The sequence below is a fragment of the Anopheles marshallii genome, chromosome 3, assembly GCF_943734725.1.
Source record: "Anopheles marshallii chromosome 3, idAnoMarsDA_429_01, whole genome shotgun sequence".
Classification (NCBI taxonomy): Eukaryota; Metazoa; Arthropoda; class Insecta; order Diptera; family Culicidae; genus Anopheles; species Anopheles marshallii.
This window is the reverse complement of record NC_071327.1, coordinates 28655795-28677279: the sequence shown is the minus strand read 5'-3', so window position 1 is coordinate 28677279 and position 21485 is coordinate 28655795. Positions and strand designations below refer to the sequence as shown.

The window sequence follows — 21485 nt, the reverse complement described above, 5'->3', positions numbered from 1 at the left end:
CAGGCCCTGCATGGCACAAACTGCATAAAGCAACAAAAAAGTACCTTCTAAAGAAGCTTAAAATTTGTTCCGCCCAGACGCAAAAGCGCTGGGCCAATTCATAAAACTCTCCAATGGGGTTTTTTTTTTTTGTTTTGTTTCTTCCATTACCCAAGTACAAACAGAAGCAGTTCTGTTTCTGTTCTGTTCACTCTCGAAACGTTACGCCACTACGTTATACTTTGACTTCTTAAAAAAGCATATCATTCTTTTGAAAATATCATTCCACTTACAATAAACCGACCGGTGTCGAGGTGAAAATCGTTTTCCGTTCTTTTGGAAGGAGTAAAGAAGCCGTTAAAAGAAGGTAACGTATGGGGGAGGGTCTCCTTTTTCCTCTCTATCTTTATCTCTCTCTCTATCACGATTTACAAAGGGAAAGTTTTAGCAGTGGTGTAATACATTTCGCATTTCGTCTACTTCCTGGTGCAGCAACTAGACCACTACCACATGCAAATACCAGATAGATGTAACAAAGAAGCAAAAAAAAGGGACAAAAATGAAACAAAACTGAGGACTTGCTTCACAAAAAGGATTAATTGTAATATATTTCCTCCCCCGCCCGTAGGGGATGGAGTCCGGAACGAATTCGTTGCGGAAAGTTCGTCCAGCAACCGGGCGTTTCCACCTTCCGATGACAATGACAATGACGATCGTGGGACGGAAGAGTTCCAAGCGAGGGAAACGGAACGGACGGGACTCTAAAAAGTGCACCTGACACCGTAGGGCAATGAGCAGAAGTCAGTTTGTGGATGAAAGTAGCGCACGAACCTAGTTCCGCACAATTTACGTAGCGTTAGCGGCCCGCCGAACGTCCATTTTGCCTCACTTGTACAAAAGTAAGTGTTGTTTCCACTAAAAAAAAAAACAACCGAGCGAAATAGCGCCAGTAGAGGCGATTTGCAAAAATTGGTACATTTTCCCTTTCTGCATAGGGTTTTATGCTTATAAACTTTGATTCAACCATTTTCCTTCCTTCGCAGACTGTGTGTGCCCTTGTACGATTGAAGCAAAAGATCCATTCCGACTAGGCAAATAATGTTAATGTTTTTTTTCCTTCTCTTCCCTCCATCCAACCGCTTTTCCCCACTGAGGATACACTGGTGTTCTTGCTGGTACTTTTGTTATATCCTGTGTCAAAAATAGGTAGGTAATGCGGCTCCGCTTTTTTCCGACCACCAACACCCAGACGCTGTGAAAAAGAAAATGCAATATTATTAACAATTCAATAAGCAATTTTTCTAACCACGCTTGTACCTCACCTGACGAGCGAAGAGAAATTTCGGAAAGATTTATCTCAATGCTTCACAAAGCAATGAACAAAGAAGTTTCCTTTCATACATACCAACCAACACGAACCAAGCAGATGTTAAACAGTAAATCGTGCTGTGAAGAAATCTTTACATCAGTTCCATTTGTCCGAACCAAAAAAAAAAAAACACGTAACAGTGTGTATGCCTAATTTCGCTTGTGCCATTCACCGATACAAGTGAAGCGTAAAAAATGGTGATAAAGTATCGATGTAAGTTAATTTCATTTACACTATACGCCTCCCTCAGACACACCGTTTCCCAATGATTCTGCCCCATACCCGTGTTCAGTGAAAACAGTAACCTCCCCTTCCCAAGAAGCGAACGAAAAATCGAACTCAATAAATAGCATTACACGGCACGAAGCGTTCATCAATATTTAATAAGAACCGATGCCATCCGCAGGGCCGAATATTGATTGTGCGTACAAGGACTCCTTCACCTCGTGCCACCGTGGTTGAAATTCAATCATTGGCACCCTGCGTCCCAGCCAGCCACTGTCGATTTATCTGCTCTCAAGGTGTGACGCACACGTACCAAAATCTTGGCCCCAAAACAGCAACAGCACACCTGAAGCGCGGAGAGGTCCCAACCGGGCTAACGCAAGCTAATAAGAATTTTATGTAATTTTCTTTCGCCCGCCAGGCATCAGGTAACAGGTTTAGGGTTTTTGGCTGTCTGTAAAGCTGGCCATAACCTTACCATTGTTTCGGCCGGAAAGAAAAATCGTGGTACAAAGCCTGCCCCTACCTTGGACATTGGTTGGTTGTAGCGAATCTTCCCTGAAGGGAGAAGATGTTACTCACGCATAATTCAATAAACGACGACTCGAATGATGGCTCATGGCTAGGAAAAATGATTGGAAATGGATCAGAAAATACTTTAACGCTAATTTATTATTTTAATATTGTTATTATGCTAATGCTCAAAACTTTAACCGCTTATTGTTTACTGTCTCCCGTGGCTGTGGGGCGGTTTGTTACGGTTTGTTGCAGAAATCCCGTGCTGTCCTATAGTCCCTCATTATGGTGTGGGTTTTTTTGTGTCGATGTGGCGCTTGTTGGCTAGATTCTAATTGTTTGCGGGCGCTACAGCGTTAGCCGCGAGCAGCGTAACTTTGTGTGGTAAGGGTGATCATTTCGTACGCAGGTTAGGCTACCGGCGCGGTACCGCAGTAATGTTCCGTTCCGACAATCGCGTTAAGTCATCATCATCATTACGGGGTCAATTGCTAGTCTATCCATCAACCCTCCACCCGGGTTCCTATCACCCGAAATTTTTGGCAAGCATCACGGTAGGCCTATGTGCGGTGGTGTGCCGGATCGTAGCACAAGTCGTAAGGCGGAGCAGTGGCCTCACACTTCCTCAATGTTTGGCCACACATTGTGGCTTACCGGGGGCGTCTGTAGTGGTCCTTTGGTTTCTCTACACTCCTTAAGAAATTGGGCTACACCCTGGTAGTACCTGTAACGGGAAGAAAGGGAAACATTTGGGGGGTAAATTCGTGCGTAACCATTTTCACCACAAAGCACACACAATCACGGCACATTATTCATATTTAAATGAGGCCCTCCTTCATTTTTCCCAACGATTTGCCTATTTTCGGTCGTCCTGTAACTGCAAGCAAACGAAACACAAAATTTAACTCGGAGGAAATGTAATAAACTCAAACTTCGAAACCGCGCCAACACATGGAGTGGTAGGTAAATCAGCGGAAACTTCACTCGCTTCACAATCCAGCGAAAAGCAGTCGCATTTGGCAAGTAACGTCGCTTCCTAGTGGGAGCTAAATAATGGGCAACGATTAATCATTACCCATCGCTCACCATGGATCACGCTTTTTCCGGTGCAACTCGCTGCCGGAAAATCTGCTGCGAGGTTCCGAATTTCGCGAACAAGCAAAACTCGATGATACCCGGCCTGCGGTTTCGGGCCGGTCGATTGGAGAAGTTAATTTTCAACATAAATCATCTCATTATAGAATTAATCGCAAAACGGACAAGTGCTGCTAGGTGAGCTATTCCGGCAACAAGCATACTCTAAAGAGCCGTACAATAATGAACGTGAAAAAATGTTCCCTTAAAAATAGCGGCACTGTGCTGTATCTTTTAACGTGCAATAATCTCAATTCAAACGAACTTCAACCCACACACGCGTTGATTGGGACCCAAATGCCACAAACGACCAGGCGCCTCCATCAAAATGCGTATGGATTTCCAACTTTTTGTAAATATTCTCTACAACATCTACAGATCGTCCATTGTCCAAAGCAAAGCTGAATAAAATGCAGAAATTAGCGCTATCCAGTGTAATAATCTCACATCCAACTACACCACAAAACGGAACGTGTTTGAGTGAGAAATTCCCGTGCTCACACACCACCCCGGACCGGTCATCACTCTAATCCGATTACCTGATGCATGCACATTAACCGGGATAATGTGTACACGCTCGACCGCAGCCACGGTACATTAAGCGCCCAACCGTACCATAATGGTCGGACGGTAGTACCGTCTGTCACGCACCATTATACGACGGTTACATTGAAATGTGATCCACTGGCCGGAAGCCATCTATCGATTCGAAAGGCATCACCGAGCGTAGGATTCAAAGCGCGTAAGCTTGCGAAAGATAGGTTTGATGTTTTATTCACCTCCCAGAGCTCGCTAAGCCATAGGCTACAGGTAAGATGCTGTTGGATTAATGTGCGTTAATGGCGACTGTTCCGGTTGCGGATTCGCTCTCGGAAGCGCTTATGGAATTTACGAAATTTTCAAGCGGATAAAAGGAGCGTTCACCAACACAATGCGCTACTCTACGACTGAGGAGAAGTTAATATCTGACATCCAAAGGATCTCATTTTACGATTAAAACAACATATTGCTGTAATTTAATAGTTAATTATGAGGAATATTATGAGATTTATTATGAGAGGCCTTTAATATTCGTTACTTTTCTATGCTCCCTCAAAACATATTTCCCCGAAAGACTTCCTCTCCTGAATCGTACTCTCCACACAACTCATTTCCAGAGTGATCCTTTTTCAAGAGCTCTTTTAGCCATGTATGACTCATGCCATCTATTCGATATTCGACATCCTAGTATTCCAGTTCCGTTCCGTTATTCGCGATTGTTCTTCAAACTGCTTTCCGTAAATTTAGCAAACTAAAATTAGGCAAACAAATTATTTATTGCTTATAAAACATAACATCTAAATTGTAAATAAAGCAACAAAGTCCAATTCCCAAAACAAACAAATTAATCCGACCGACATAAATTTAAGGTAAAACAGGTGGATGCTATTCGATGGTCCACTCTCTAGGTGTGCACCACTTCACCACAAAAGGATGGCCCTGGCAACAAACACCTTTTCATATGTTCTTTTCTACTATTTGCTTAACCTCTTCTAAATCATTTGCTCAATGCGTCTCCATTAGGGGCTTATCATTCGGAGACGTTTGCTTCACAAAAACCCCATCCACGGCATCCATTATTCCTGTCAGCATCGTGGAGACATCGTACGAACCGCGATTGATGATGAAAAATGGGGTTCAAGCCTGGCGCTCCCTAAACGCTGGAAACAATGAACAATGTAAAATTAATCCCGTCAAGTGTTGTAAAGCCGGGCCCCCAAAAACTCGTACCGAAATCTAACCATTATCCCAGCCTTTCCAGATAGCGGATACTACCATTTTCGGAAATGAGTACGAGTACCGGGAATAAATATGCCAAACGGAAAGGGACAGGTAATGTGCGCTTTCCATTTTGTGACAGAAAATTCCTTCGTCAGCATTAATGCCATCAAACGTCACCGTGCACACCCATTAACAAACGGGAGGGTGGCAGTTAAAATGTATGCCCCCTTTCCGGCTGTATCCGTCACTCTTGCCTGTCTATCCCTTTGTGACATTAACGCACACACCGAGCGGAAGGAGAAACCCTTTCAAACAGTCCCCCCGTACGAACGTGTGCGCGGCCCTTCCCTTGACGTGCGCACTCACATGCAACTACGCGCCCGAATCGATGCCCGTTCAAGCGGAAAAAAGGGAAATCACAACAATCATTTCAATTTATGTAAAAGAGGATATCAAGTGATGTAGAATAATCCTATCAATGGCCTCGTTCTCTCTGTCACTCTCTCTCTCTCGAATGCTCCGGAAAACCGGAAATCATCGTTGGAAATGGTTGAAAGCATTCACCATGGCACGTGCAGGAATTGAGGAGGTGATGATGAGCATAAACACATCGGAGCAGAATAATACTGCAGTGTCTGCATAGCGGCTAGGAAGCATTAACAGATTGTGCGTTGACGACGTATTAGTCCCGTATTGGCCCCCGGACGTGGACGACACCCGCGTTGAGCAGCGCATTGGGTGAGAATTTCCTGCTCCATTAGCAATGGAGATGGGGCCGGTTTAATTACCATTGTGTCAAAATATGCTTTCTGTTAACTGTGCCATGGTTGGCATGGTGCAATTGATACATTATGGTCAACGGAATAGTGGATCCATGATGAGACAATGATCTACGGTGAGATAGAATGCCTAAATTTGGATGAGATATTGTCAATAGGAAAATGAATGTCCTTGTGGCAGTTAAATTGAATACAACGCAACGTTCAATCGAATTGAAATAGACGTTAATCAAATATAATTAGTACGATAGATGGGAATATACTAGACGGCAGTATCAGCGAATATCTGGTTACGGAATACCTAAAACTCACCGAAAACCTAAACCGTACAAACTTTCACCTGACTTGGGTCAAAAGTCAGCACCCACATTGACATTGAACATTGATGTTGAGATACACGCTAGGGTGATGGCTGCCAACCGGTCTTTCTACAGTCTGAGGAAACTTCTATATTTAAAACACCTGTCGTAATAACGACGAACGAAGCTCTATACGGCGAACTTACGCCAGGCTCCCGAGGGTTGGTCACGTCATGACCGGACGATCCTGCCCTTAAGAGGTCGTTTTAGGTCGTCCACATTGACAGAGGAGGCGTAGTATCTCCCCCGATCGAGAAGGAGTGATGGCGTTGATGCATTGATGTGGCCGGAAAAACCGGGAGTATGGATTGGCTGACGACGACACTCGACCGTAAGCGATTTAGAGGAGTCTTGCAACAGGCCAAGACCGAGAAGCGCCTGCTAAGTAAGTAAGCAGTAACTAAATTAACTATAAAAACTAAAGAAGAAGCTTGGCAAGTTTTGAAGTTCTTTCAACGTTAGGTATACTTATAAATATTATAAAGATTATAAATAAAGGTATAAGTGGCCGAACAGCGTTAACGATTTAGCTTTCCTTACGAACCGAAATAATACTGTTACAGTCTTGTTGCAAAAATCAATCGAAAAATGTAGAAGACATTGCGTGACACAACGTCGGCATACACACATCGCATTCCATTCCAATGAAATTCTTCCTTTTCCCCATCCTTGTTACACTGCCCCGTGCTCTTGTGCCCAGTTAAACTATCTTTAGAACGGTCGGACGTTGGGGTAATAAAATATGAATTTCGATCGGAGACTCACCCATTCACGGCCCACGTGTCGTTGTGGGATCCACCAACAATTTGCAGCATCTGTTTGCGGGTGCTGCCACATCGCGTGTGCAACATCGTCATCATCCTCGGAGGCACTAGTGTGTCGGCCAGGCCGGAAACGAACAGTATCGGGGCGGAAATGAACTGAATTTTGTCCACGGACAGGTACTGGTTTCGGTAGAGCAGCAGCGGTAAATATTTCACTGCCGGGTGTATCAATTCCACCGCCATATCCGGTATGCTGGTGAACGTGTTCTCCACAATCACACCCATGATCTTCGAACCGTACACCGCATCAGCGGCCAGATCGATCGACACGGCACCGCCGAGCGAACGGCCAAATACTATTATCTGCCCGTGGTCTAAATCATGCCGGCTAAACAGATGATCCAGTATCGAACGAGCATCGGCAAAGAAACCCTTCTCGCTCGCTGTCCCCGTTGACAGACCGTACCCACGGTACTCCACCATCAGCACGTTGCACTGTAGCGTGTGGTAGAAGCCGCTAGCGTTTTGCAACCGGTGACCCATATTACCGGCATTTCCATGAAAGTACACTATGGTCGGTACGTAGCGACCCTTGTCGCCTGGATGCCGAATCCAGAAGGCGTGCAGAGATACGGCATCTCGCGTCTTCAGGTGCAACGTTTCGTAAGGCAATCCGTGCATCGACGGAACGGGTATAAATATACGCGAATTGGCTGGCAGCTCTGGATGGTACAGAAGGTTGTCTTGTGCATGGTACAGGATGCCTACAAAAGGTGACCAAATAGTACAGATTAGTAACTCGAAATTATTGTCGACTGAGGGCGGATATTTACCCGACACCGCAAATAAAAGCAGAAGAAACGCAAAAAAGCCACCGTACACCATGTAGATCAGGAAGGCGGACAACAATGCGGCACCGCTGGCGGCCCATATCCGCATCGCTATTCCGGCCAGCACCCGCACTATCTTCCAATCGCGGAATGACATTCCGGACGGCTTTGGATTCGACGGCTAACAAGGGATTAATTCACTGCAGGGACAACAATTACGCACGTACACAGAGTACGCAATAAAAACCGTCGAACCGAATCAACACATTACGAAAACCTAGCGCGAAATTGGGCTTAAATTGTTAGCAGAATGTGACCGTAACGAACACACGCTGGTTGCGCTTTACGTTTGGTAACGTTTGCAGAAGCAGAAGCATGGCCATCGTTTGAGCGTGTGTACATGGCTTTCGGGTTTTGTACGAACGGAATAAACTGATCGTATAACCTGTTAACGTACGCTTACCACCATAACATTCGATTTTCTACAGAAAATACTAAACTTAAGTAAGAAAATATCGTTACGAAAGTAAGCTATTTTCGTTCGATTGGTTACGGACTGTGTGGCACGGCAATGTTTGTTGTTTTTCCGATTCTGTTCTGCAGCACATTGACAGTAGCGCGTGTTCTAAATGTTCTAAATCCTTGGGTTTTGTACTAAAACTGGTACTCTCCCGTTGTGATTTTTGCAATTATTTTTTATTTTTTATTTCCGTCTTTTCGCAACAATTTGCAGAATTTAAGTTCAATTTAAAAATATTGTAATTGTTTCAATTGAAATAAATAGAAAACTGAACATTTCGACATTCATTCTTCATTCTTTATCAATAGTTTATCTGTTTCGAAGACACTTCCATATCTTCAAACATTTGTAAAGCGATAATATTCATACTTTTTAGCTAAATAGTTCAAAAAATCCTATTCTCAAAACACTTGGCGTCAACGGATCTGACCGATTCGAAGCAAAAAAATCGAGTCCGCCAAAACACGCCATGCACACTGGGATTGACAATGATTTGACCGGCAAATTTTGACAATGCCATTTCTTGACGTTCCACTGCCAGAGCTCGGTTATTGTTAACGCGATCGCTTCACGTTTTCGTTCGTGAAAAAGTAGGAAAAGTGCTACACAACGCTTGCAATACGCTGCGAACACCCCGTACTCTAACTAAACCCTTTCGAAATGGCTAAACGCGGCCCGCAGTCGTCGTTAAACCATCTAAACTGGAATGAAATGGAAGAACCCGAAGAGAAGGGCGAGTTTGCGAAAGCGAGCGACGATATTCTAAAACATCGGGTCATCAAGAAGGCACGTCGCCGGGTTGCAACGGATGCTGCAGACAGTACAGCACCAGCCGCTTCCACATCCGTGTTTGGCGCGTTTAAAGGATTCGCATCGACCCCTGTAGCGAAAAGTGTCGACAGGCCGGATGGTGCGCCAACGTTTTCCTTCCTTTCTAGCCTCGGTGCCGGTGCCGCCAAAACGAACGGAAACGGCACGGCCACCGTATCGTCCAGCGGTTCAGACAGTAATGCAGCCGGTTCGACAAAACCAATGTTCTCGTTCGGTTCCAATCTGGGCACGATCGCTACAGCGGATGCTAATAAAAAGATGTTCACCTTCGGCTCAGCGAACGCACTGAAAGCGGACAGTACGGAGGGAGCCAAAAATGCATCATCCACCTCATCCGGTTTTGGCATATCATCGTCCAAAGATGGTGAGAAGGATTCGGGCAAGGGTTTGTTCAGCTTTACCAACACGGCGGCAAGTGCCGGAACGATGCCAGCCTTCTCCTTCAGTTCGGTACCACCGAAAGCGACCGATTCCCCCAAGCCGGAAAAGAACTTCACATTTGGCTCTCCGATCGGGAACAAAAACGCGGAATCAGATACAACGGCAAAGCCTACCTTCTCGTTTGGTTCCATTGCAGCTAAAACGGGTTCCGGAGAGGCCGACAAGAAGATGCCCACGTTCGGATCTCCAATTGCAGCGAAAGATACTTCCCTGAATGCTGCTTCCTCAACGGGCATGTTCAACTTCGGATCAAATGCTGCCAAATCCGACACTGGGGGCGATTCGGAGAAGAAAACCTTCACATTCGGCAGTTCTCCGGCAGCGGCAAAAGAAACGATAAACAGTTTGGGCAAGGGTACCTTTTCGTTTGGTTCCGTTGCGGCCAAATCGGATTCATCCGAGACGGAAAAGAAGACATTCGCTTTTGGAGGTTCGCCAGCAGCAACGAAAGAACCGGCAGATGCTGCACCTCCGACCAAAAGCATGTTTTCCTTCGGCTCTAATGCAGCAAAACCGACAGCACCCATCGAAATACCCAAAAGGGCAACCGTCACATTCGGTTCCCCCGCAGGGATGAAGGATATGGCTTCCGCGAAGGGTGCTTTTTCATTCGGATCGATTCCACCAAAATCAAACGCAGATGAGGGCGCAGTAAAGAAGGGTGCATACTCGTTCGGATATGTTTCTACTGGCGCAAAGGATACGGCAGTTACCCCTCCAAAGGAGACATTTTCTTTTGGGCTTTCCCAACCCACGAACAGCAATACGGTTGGAACACCAACTAAACCAGCCGAGAGTGAGAAGAAAACGTTTTCCTTCGGAGTTACTTCCCCGTCCAATGAAACCGCCGCGGACAAACGTAAGGAGGCGGCAACATTCGCTGCACCGAAGGAAAACAGCGATGATACGATAAAGAAAATGTTCAGCTTTGCCTCATCGACAGCAACGCCGAAAGCAGTGGACACTGGGAAGAAAGATGAGGAAAATAGGCCTGTTTCAGCTTCGTTCGCATCCACCACCAAACCAGCTGTAACCGGCGTTGAAAAAACGTTATGCGTTAAAAGCAACGTCATTGCACTAAACAAAGCATTCATTGCTTGGATTACTGAAAAGACGAAGGAAAATGCCTACTGCAGCCTGCTACCCGTGTTCAAAAGCTACGAAACATATTTCGAGGAAATCACGAAAACGGAACAAAGTTGCACTGCCGAAACCAAGACAACCACCACTGCGGAAGCTGCAAAACAACTCTTCGCTATGTCAAAGCCGGATGATGCACCAACTGCGGCCACATCGGAACAAACGAACGCGCTGGCAAACAAACCAACAACCGACCAGGTTTCGAAAGAACCAGAAAAGCCAAAGGAAAAAACGGGCTTTTTCTTCGGTACTTCAGCAGCGAAAGAATCACCGACCACAGCGAAACCAGTGGCACCCGCTGCGGCTGCTGCTCCGACCGGTTTCATGTTCGGTGGTACGGCGAAGCCACTAACGTTTGGAGCATTCTCAACAGCAGGCAATACCACCAACATCACAGCGACGACCAACAACTTATCGTCGGTGTCCACCACGTCACCATCGTTCTTTGCCGGTGCGTCCACATTCGCCAGCAAAGCCCTGTCTCCCGGTGGGTTTACGTTTGGCGGTGTCGTTAAGCCACCAGTTCCGGATAGTAGTGCGGCCAACGACAAGGACAGTGCCGGTGGTGGTGATGGTGGGGAAGCCGATGAGGATGAACCACCGAAGGTAGAATTCACACCGGTAGAAGAAAAGGACAGTCTATACTCCAAGCGCTGTAAGCTGTTCATCAAAGCTGACGGCTCATACTCCGACCGTGGTGTGGGCACCCTCCACGTAAAGATGGTGGACGGAAAGGTGCAGGTGTTGGTGCGTGCGGATACGAGCCTGGGCAACATCCTGCTTAACATCATCCTAAACGAATCGGTACCGCTTCAGCGTTTGGGAAAGAATAACGTCATGATGATCTGCTTACCGACACCGGACGCCAAGCCACCTCCAACATCGGTTCTGCTGCGTGTAAAGACTACCGAGGAGGCGGACGAACTGTACGAAAGTTTGTTGAAGTATAAGCCGAAATAGATAGGACGCTTTTCCCCGAATGACGCTCACCCGTGTTAGGTAATTCATACAACATTTACATATTAATATTACATACGGCATACATAACATACAAGTGAAATAGGGAACGGAGCATAGTTGTGGGGCAATCCTTTTATGCTTGGTGTCAACAACGGGATAATACAGTCGACACAGGCAGGCAAGCGCGGCCATATCTACCGGAATAAAAACCTTCCAACTAGACAGGGGGATCGTCTCTTCGACTCAACGTTATAGAACGGGTCTCGTAGCGAGGCCGCGAGAAAGACAACTCAGTTATAGCGCCAAAACGACAAAGAAAGAAGAGATTGTTTAAGGATTTAAAATACGCACGATTTCTTTAATAAAAAAAAAACCATCGTATCGTTGGCGTGAGTTACAACACAAAATCGGCATCTTTTTCATCATCTGCTTCCGGTTCGTTGTCCTCCTCCTCATCGCCGTGCGAATTGTTTTCCTTGTCGTCATCATCCGACTCTTCCTCCTCGTCGCCTTGTTGTTCCTTCGCAGCCAGTGCCTGCTGGCGCCTCTGTTCCGCGAGCTGCTGTTCGACTACGGCCGAATTCGATCGATGATGAAAAACGAATGAAACACATCCGGTTATATCCCACGACTTGGATAGTATATCATCCGGAATGCCCTTATTGTTGGCGCAATGGTACCAGTGTACCAGATCCGACATGCAATCACTGTCCTCGGGTGGTAGCTTCATCTGCACGCTATTCATACATCGTTTGCAACGGAATATGTCGTGGGTGTCAGAGCTGGTTTTTTCGTCCAGCTTGAATAGATCCTTCAGATCGTCCTGCGTAAAATGACGCTCACCGTCTTCGGCATTATCGACCACGGTTGTTGAGAGAGCTTTCTTGTGGGTTTGCCGCTGGAAGATCTTCTCTTCGATCGAACCCGTAGCCAATAGGCGATAGATAAAGCAGGGTTTCTTCTGCCCATCGCGCCATACGCGTGCCATCGCCTGTTCGTCATTGGCCGGGTTCCAATCGGGATCGAACATTACGAGCCGGTTCGCACCGATTAGATTCAGCCCGCAGCCGCCCGCTTTGGAGCTAAGCATGAAGATGAAGTCTGTAGAATCTGGTTTGTTAAATTCATCCACTACTTTGCCCCGTTTCTTGATAGTCATGGTGCCATCGAGACGCACATAACCGTAGCCGCGCTTCCGGCACAGCTTCTCAAACAGATCAAGCGTTTGCGTGTAATTCGAAACCAACACTATCTTATCGGTAGTGTTCATTTTTATCGAAGCTAGCATACAATCCAACAGCATTAACTTAGCGCCCAGCTCTGGACGCAGTTCACGTGGACTATAATTATCCGGCAGGATGCGGGCCGCATTTTCGAACCCATCCGCACGCTCCTGTATCTTATCGTACACCAGATCCGGATGATTGCACAGTTTCTTCAGCGAGGTGATGTTAGACAGCGCTGTTAAGCTCGCTTTTGAAGCAGATTTTTCCATTACGCTGCGGCGAATTGTGTCAGATTGTAAGAAGCTCTTGTAGAGCGCTGTTTGAACCTCGGTCATACGCACGCACACGACCATTTCAAACTTCACCGGAAGGTACTTCGTGAGTAGTGCGCTAGTACGACGGATCATGCATCGGTTTACGAGGGCAGCGAGTTCTTGCAGACGCTCGGCTGCCTTTTCCCGTTCTGTGTCTGTGGAATTTGCATCCTGCCCTCGAAGAATTGGATTTTCAAATTGTTTACGGAACTCCTGCAATGGTAGAAGGGACGAGCTTAATTTGATTCCTCTGTCGGTAGAAATGCTGCATGAATCTTACCGCAGTTGATCCTAACATTCCCGGGTTAACAAAATGCAGCAAGCTGTAATACTCTGTCAGATCGTTTTGAATTGGTGTACCGGACAACAGAACTCTTCGCTGTGTCTTCAGACCCATCAGCGCCTGATAGGTGAGATTCTCGCAGTTCTTCAACCGATGTCCCTCGTCGCATAACACCGCACCAACCTCGGAATTGTTCAGGATATTTGCATACAACCGGAAAGTTTCGTAGCTAATTATCAAAACAGGAGTGCCGTGTCGTTGGCTCTGATTGGCCATGTACTGTTCCAGTTCCTTCGTCGTTTGTTCTTTCGATCCTCCATCGATCGATAGACAATTCACGCGACATCCGAGCCACTTGCCAAACTCTTTGTACCAATTTTTTACTAACGAACTTGGACACACGATGATGGCCTTGTTAATGGTAGGTTTGCAATCCGGGCTTTGTCGTAACAGTGTCCATAGCAGGGTGATACATTGCAGGGTTTTACCTAGCCTTTAGGGGACAAAAGAACACAGTAATCATACAGCAGTCTTGTAATGCATGGATCCTAGCCACATCTTACCCCATTTCATCGGCCATGATACACCCATTGAAATCGCCCTTCGCACCAGTTACACAATCGTACATAAACTTCACACCTTCCCGTTGATGCGGTCGTAGAATGTTGCCAAGCAAAGGATCCACCACCACGTGCACCTGTATCTTGTTCTTGTCCATTTTAAGCTTATCATGTTCGGACAACTCCGGCGGGCTAAACAGCACGAGAGCATTGCAGGTGAAAGGATCATGCAAGGCGCGCCGAGCGGCCGATCGCTTCATGCCCAAACATCGGGTCGAATGTTCCGGCACGTAGTTTGCGATCGGTATCTTGAACGGCTGGGTCAATATTTTCATGATCATTAGCTCGTGTTCGGACACCGAAAGCTTGGGGGTGGGTGGCTGTTCCGAGCCGCCCTTTTCCGATACACGCTTGCGACATTCCCGCTGGCGTTTTTGTGCCGACAGTGGACTTTTGAACGGTGAGTGAACAGCATTCGACGGTGCACATCGCTGCGGTACAAGGCTTTTACGCTACAAATAGAGGGCGTGATATGTTAAATGAAGCCACTAAATAAAAGCTCCCCGATACACTGGCTTACCATTTTATTCAGGCAAAGTTGCCTTGGGTTAACACAAATAAATAACGTTCCAAGACGAATACATCCAGTGTGGTTTGTTGTGTTTTAGAACCAGGCGTCCCCTCTTTCGCGCCGTATGTTTTGACAATTGCGTAGCAAGTTCGTTTGGGGAATATGCCAGCCAACGTGATGACATCGCAATTAATTGTTATTATTACTTCGGAAATATATGCGAATTGCAACACAAAAATGTAATTAGGGTTTTGTTCAAGCTTTGTCTAAATGCAGCTAGAAAACAATTATAAGCCTGTTATCTCTGCACGCAATCAACGCACCATTCAAACGATATTCGGCGAAATCATCTGTCACGTAAGTTCCACATCTTTTTTTCACCGGGACCGTTTGAGTCGCACTGTCATTGCTAGCTGTCATAATGCGAGAAGACAAAACTAATCGAAAAATAACACATACGCACGCACGACCAGGAGAAAGGCTCGCACAGAGAAGAGTTCGGAACGAATTCTGTACAATTGTGAAGGACGGCATAAAGGCTAAATAATTTCAAACCTTCTACGCTGTTCGATTGGCGACAATCTGTTTCCGGGTTGTCCAGCTCCTGTGTACCTTTGCAACACCGATAAATCCATTCCGCAGCCGAAGGGTTGCAAGTGATTGTAGTTTTCTTTGCCTGGGTTAGTGGCCGAACAACACACGGGTGAAAACATCATCATCGTCATCGTCATCACCAAAAACAAGGGCATCTTCCAAACAACCAGCCCTTCCCACAGTGGCCCTATTACTATCCTACGCTTCGGTGTGTAACTGCGTGCATTCATTTCACGGCCACCAACATGTCCGAATGTGGTACCGTTTCCTGATAGTACGTTCCGTAGCAGTAGAGCCAAGTGGTGTGGTGTTGGCCGACGTGTACTTGTGAGTCGTGGGAAACAGGGAAGTTAATGAGAGCATGATGTGGCGGTGCACATAATGAAGATTCGAAGCTATGCTGACCCGTGGTTGCTGTGTTTGGACGGTGAAAGAATCAATCATCGGTGGTGCAGCGCCGGGGGTGGGAGGGCTAGTAAGAAGAACCGTGGTGGTGGAGGAACTAGAACAAAACAGCCGTAGCAATACTACATAGCGCTCTCCGTATCATCTCGACCTGCTCAACACATTGCCACACCGTATCAGATCGCTCCATTGGTTCGCGGACGCTGTATAGCAGCATCTAGCAACGGTGAAACGAATGGTAACAGCAGCTAAACAAATACCCGCAAACCAATAGGTTACATCGCGCCATCCACCGCACCATACTACGTCCCGTCCCATCGACAGCGAGTGAACGAAGGGGAGATTCTTGCTCACAACATTCCCGTGAGAAGGAAGGTCCCAACCTGTGTCGATTGCGTGGCATCCGGGCTTGTATTGCGTGAAATATAGTTGCTGTTTTGGTCCGTCGTGATCTTGCAATTTGTTCTGTCGGAACCATCGAACGCACGGCCCAGTAGTGAGAGTGTGCAGAGCAGTACATAATAGACATTAAAATGCGGACAGTTAAGACAGGGGGTGGAACCATCTCGCGCGAGCTGCCTACCTTCATAGCGATGGTGACGAGTGTGGTGTTGGTGCTGGCCGCCCTTTCGATGGCTCTGGCTGATCAAATACCGACCGTACCTACGCACAACATGTCCAACAAGGAGCGCAACGAGCTTAAGTAAGTAGCGCTGACAAATCACCACTAACTAATGTTTTGAATGCAGGAATTTAAACTAATTCATGTCTATGTTCTTTTCTCTCCAAAATTGGCGCTTTCGGGCCCCGGTTCCGGGGCCGGGCTCGAAGGGAACATTTTGAATCTCGCATCACACGCTTCCCCACGAAAACCAGAGAGGAAGCCAGGGAAATGTTTTACCATGCGTACCGGGCGTACATGGACAATGCCTACCCGGCGGACGAACTGATGCCGTTAAGCTGCACCGGCCGTTACCGTGGTGTGACACCGTCCCGAGGCGACCTGGACGATACGCTCGGGAAGTAAGTTAATTAGTAGTGGATTGGTTCGCGAGTTTGGGAGTTTGTAGCGCAAGGGTGCTTACGTGTAATGGGAAAAAATGATAACACCCCATGCCAGAATGCGACGTGTTCCCTAGCTCCTAGCTTTTGTCGTGTGGTTAATGTATATGATTTGTTTCTTTATGCAGGTGTGTTATGCAAACGCATACACACCAAAACCCGTGGCCTAACACGTTTGTTATCGGGTCCGGTACGAGTGAAACGAACAATACCTTCTTATCTTGAAACGCATTTTGGCTGGTGAATATACGCGTTGACCACTAACACACACTCTCGACCAATGCGTCACTGTGACGGCCATGCTTTTTTTTTTGCTCACTTAAATGTTTACTCAAAGTTTTTTTCTGTACTTCTTAATCTGTTGAGGCCGTAAAACGTTTGTCATTGGTTTATTTTCCCCCATTGACTTGAAAGCTATGCTTTACGATGGTTTAGCAAAAACCTCACGTTATATTCATGGTTTGGAAATGAGTTATAGCGAATAAAACTCTGTTTTTCTAGGGAATGAAGTTTTAAATTTCAACTTTTATCATTTCTAATGAACTAATAAGTCATGCAGTTGCATGTGTAAAGATAAGAAGCACATAATCCACCAAACATACGCTCAAACACACTGGAAACATATGAAAACATGCGAGGGTATAAATCAAATATCGAACCAGAATTATATATCAATCCAGGAAAGTATTGGTTTCGTGATTTATTCGGGATGTTTTGCCTACAAAAACAGTTTAGTTTAACAAACTACAAGCTAATGTAAAATTGTGCTTCTCTACATTTAAGCTTCTCGATGACCTTGGTGGACACGCTGGATACGTTGGTGGTGCTGGGTGATATAGAGGAGTTTGAACATGCGGTCAAGCTGGTGATCAAGGACGTAAAGTTTGATAACGACATTATAGTGTCGGTGTTTGAAACCAACATTCGCATGATCGGGTGAGATTGGTAGCGGATTTTGGGAGGTTCTTTATTTTGCTCACCGTCACTAATGATGTTCCAAATTCTTCGCAGTGGTCTGCTGTCCGGTCACATTCTGGCGGAGTATGTGCAGAAGCAGGCTGACGTAATGACGTGGTACCGTGGGGAGTTGCTTGAGATGGCGAAAGATTTAGGCTATCGGTTACTGCCAGCATTTAACACTTCCACCGGAATACCGCACGCACGGGTAAGCAAAACGGAATGATGGTTTTGGAATTTGGGAAATATTTTACAATTTGCTTCTTCGCAGGTGAATTTGAAACACGGCATGAAGGTTGAAGCATTGCGACATTCGCGTGAAACATGTACGGCTTGTGCCGGTACGATACTGCTAGAATTTGCTGCCCTGTCCCGATTGAGTGGTGAACCCATCTTTGAAGTAAAAGCCCATGCGGCAATGGATGCACTGTGGAAGATGCGCCATCGTAGCTCGGAGCTGATGGGTACGGTACTTAATGTGCATTCCGGCGATTGGATACGACGCGAATCCGGTGTTGGGGCCGGTATCGATTCGTACTATGAGTACTGCCTGAAGTCTTACATTCTGCTCGGGGATGAGCGTTATCTGGCACGATTCAATCGTCACTATCACGCCATTATGAAGTATATCAGCCAAGGTCCGATGTTGCTCGATGTGCAGATGCATCGGCCACATACGAAGACGCGCAACTTTATGGATGCACTGCTTGCCTTTTGGCCCGGGTTGCAGGTACTGTCGGGTGATTTGAAACCCGCAGTACAAACGCATGAGATGCTGTACCAGGTGATGCAGATGCATACGTTCATTCCGGAGGCATTTACGTTTGATTTCCAGGTGAGGTGATAAGATGGCGAATTGATTCAGGGGAATGTACTAAATCGCTTGTTTTCTTTGTCATAGGTCCACTGGGGTCAACATCATCTTCGACCAGAATTCATTGAATCAACGTACTTCCTGTACCGAGCCACTGGCGATCATTATTATTTACATGTATGTATCATCATCTATCGGAGAGATCGTTATCGCCGTACCTGATATCCCATTTTGATAATTTTTAGGCGGGCAAGAAAGCCCTAAAGGCACTTCAAAAACATGCCAAAGTTCCGTGCGGTTACGCCGCCGTGAACGATGTCCGAACGGGCAAACACGAAGATCGAATGGACTCGTACGTCCTTTCGGAAACATTCAAGTATCTCTTCCTGCTTTTCTCGGATCCAGCGGATCTAATCCTCAACATTGAAGACTTTATCTTCACTACCGAAGCTCATCTGCTGCCACTCACGTTGGGACAATTAGGCAACCATACATTCAGTAAGTTGGAGCGGAAAAAAACCTTCTTCTTTCGATCATCGACCACTTTTATCTTGCTCCATTTCAGATGGTGTGCGCGATCAGGACGAGCAGGTCCATATGCTCGATTACATGCGTTCCTGCCCCAGCCCGAACAAGTTATTTCCTGAAACAGTCCGGCGTCCACTCCGTGACCTCGTTACGGGAGTCTGTCCGCGCATATCGAGTGCCAAGCGACTTAGAGCGGCTGACTTTCAGGCAAGCAATACGGATCATCTACGAACAGTTTATGACATGGGCATTACGATGGTTTCTCTAGGCGAGGGCAAGGTTCAACTGCTGCACAGCTTCCACAATGTAAGGCACACGCGTGCACGTCACAATTGTCACATATACATTGTACTGAATTGGAGCCATTCGTTTTACAGGCCAAATCACCCGAGGACGCCGAACGCGGCCTTATTTTCATGCAGGAAATGGTGGAGCTGTCGAACTCGAACTCCATCCCCAATACACAGCTGCAGGCAGTCGCTTACAAGCGGGACGGTGATCGGGAATTGCGTATCCTTGAAGCCGGTCCCAGCCACTTCGGCATGGAACTGGTGAACGATCTGTCCGTGGTGCAACGGGCTGTCTTCGCCAAACCTGCAAAGGTTTGTGCTGGTAAGTCAATCATCGCAAAAATAGAATCTAGAAATGAAACTAATAACACTTCCCGCTTGTTGGAAATTAGCACTGAAAAATGTAGACGAAATACGTGGCAAAATCGTCATCATCGAGCGAGGCGAATGCACGTTCGTCGATAAAGCGAGACGTGTACAGACGGCGGGTAAGTGTGCGAAGAATTTTTTTTTTCTTTTTTTTTTGCTAAAATTGGCTTCCCGTTTGCACAGGGGCTGTGGCGGCAATCGTGTTCGATAACACGCCAAACACGTCGATCAACAATCAGCAAATGTTTGCCATGTCCGGTGACGGTCGGGACGATGTGCAGATCCCGGTCGTGTTCCTCTTTACCAAGGAAGCGGATCAGCTTATTAAGGCGGTTAAAGAGCAACCCAACCTCGAGGTATATAATTAATTAATGGGTTTATTATAAACATATATTAATATACTTTATCTCTCCACGTTCGATAGCTCACACTAATGTCCGTTACCGGGCTGAAGGAAAAATTAGCCAAGGAGCAGCGGGCAAGCACAACGAAGACTGACACGAAAAGTAGTGACGCTAAAGCGACGCCATAGTAGTAGCAGAGCAGAGTAGAACGTTAGTAGCCAAACGATAAACTGCTGCCGTGAAACCGCGTTGCCAAGCAACGGTGTGAAAATGAAAGGCAACAGACCGGTGGGTTTTCCGTTTCGACACACTGTGTTACTTTGCCGGATCTGGTAATTTCATCCAGTCACTTAGTGCACGTTCACGTACAGTGGACGGTTTCATCGCGAATCATACACAAGGGCGCATAAACGCGCGCGAGCATACGCAACGGGTTAGATAGTAATGAATTTATTAGCAAATTGTCGTACCATTGGAAAGAGTGCGGTTCAGAATGATGAAGAAACATGCCTTTCCTGGGCTAATAGGTGAAAAATGAAAATGAAATGGCGCTGGTGTTTTTTATACTTGCTCTAGCTCTAAAGTTAGATACAAATCGAGCGCATGAGCGATTGTGCAGGATGAAAGATGCATTCAAGTGCATTATATAGTATTGTGGTTTATTTCTTTGTTATTTGTTTCTCACCCTAAAACCGAAAAGTGATACATTAGTGTAAAATAGTTAACTAAAGAATGAAAAAAAAACGAAGAATTAGGCGTTGGAACGAAATGGAAAGTGTGTACAGTCAAAAAGCTCTTTAAAGAAATTGAGACATGGCAGGGACGTAGAGGTCCCTCTCGAATTGGGTGGTTTTTGTTTTGTTCGTTCGATATTCATTCCTTTCTGTGCAATCAACTTAGCCAATCAATTGTAATTTAATTGTTTTGTTTTAAACACTCACCAAACAAATGCAAGTGCACAAAAATAAACACTATGTTCACTCACACGTACGCAAACATATCGTAGGTTTATAATTTCAAACTGTTAACGTATTAATTTTCTTTAATTTAATTTTACGTTGAGTTAACTTTGTGCCTCAGCTTTTACTAGTGATTTTAATTATATATGCTCTAATACCGTTTGTTAATGTTCAGATAGAAATCATTTGGAACATTTAAAACATTAGCTAATAGCATTCTATTTCTTATACCTTACACAAAGAAAACGATTTACAGTGTAGAACAATGAAAAACAGGTGGCGAATAGTTTCTTTTTTGGACTCCTCTTATTGTTTTGGTCTATATCTTCATCAGTTCTTTCTTCCTTTTTCTTCATTTGTTGCAATATTCAGTTGAGCAGAAAGAATCAACAGATAGGCTAATTGAAAGAAGAAGAATGAGCTGGAATCCGTCGTTAGAACCAAATTTTCCCAACATTCATCCAATGTCCAGGATGTGATTTAGTGAGCGCGAGTTTGTAAATAACTATTTTGTACGAATGCCAGGGCCAGCAAAATGCCATCAGCAAAATGTGGGTTCCATGGAATAGACGCTACATGCCAGGGTGCATGTGCAGGTGAG

At 45.9% G+C, this 21485-nt stretch overlaps 4 protein-coding genes across 4 annotated transcripts; 2 read left to right on the top strand and 2 right to left on the bottom strand.

Annotated features, from left to right (window-relative positions):
* Positions 1-2704: 2704 nt before the first annotated feature.
* LOC128714050 (protein ABHD13) lies at positions 2705-7873 on the bottom strand. Its single transcript, XM_053808927.1, has 3 exons — positions 7720-7873; positions 6888-7650; positions 2705-2813 (listed from the first exon to the last, which is right to left on the bottom strand). The coding sequence occupies exons 1-3, from the start codon at positions 7871-7873 to the stop codon at positions 2705-2707; spliced, it is 1026 nt and encodes a 341-aa protein (XP_053664902.1).
* Positions 7874-8896: 1023 nt separating this feature from the next.
* On the top strand, positions 8897-11608 carry LOC128714497 (nuclear pore complex protein Nup50). Its single transcript, XM_053809372.1, has one exon. The coding sequence runs from the start codon at positions 8897-8899 to the stop codon at positions 11606-11608; it is 2712 nt and encodes a 903-aa protein (XP_053665347.1).
* Positions 11609-12002: 394 nt separating this feature from the next.
* On the bottom strand, positions 12003-15751 carry LOC128712450 (DNA repair and recombination protein RAD54-like). Its single transcript, XM_053807342.1, has 5 exons — positions 15688-15751; positions 15419-15570; positions 13995-14503; positions 13429-13924; positions 12003-13361 (listed from the first exon to the last, which is right to left on the bottom strand). Exons 1-5 carry the CDS (start codon positions 15749-15751, stop codon positions 12003-12005), a joined length of 2580 nt encoding a protein of 859 aa, XP_053663317.1.
* Positions 15752-16094: 343 nt separating this feature from the next.
* Positions 16095-20113, top strand: LOC128711075 (ER degradation-enhancing alpha-mannosidase-like protein 3). The gene is made up of 12 exons (XM_053805940.1): positions 16095-16264; positions 16438-16584; positions 17407-17559; positions 17635-17788; positions 17852-18415; positions 18482-18571; positions 18640-18892; positions 18960-19228; positions 19300-19534; positions 19605-19700; positions 19765-19937; positions 20006-20113. The coding sequence occupies exons 1-12, from the start codon at positions 16095-16097 to the stop codon at positions 20111-20113; spliced, it is 2412 nt and encodes an 803-aa protein (XP_053661915.1).
* Positions 20114-21485: the final 1372 nt, after the last annotated feature.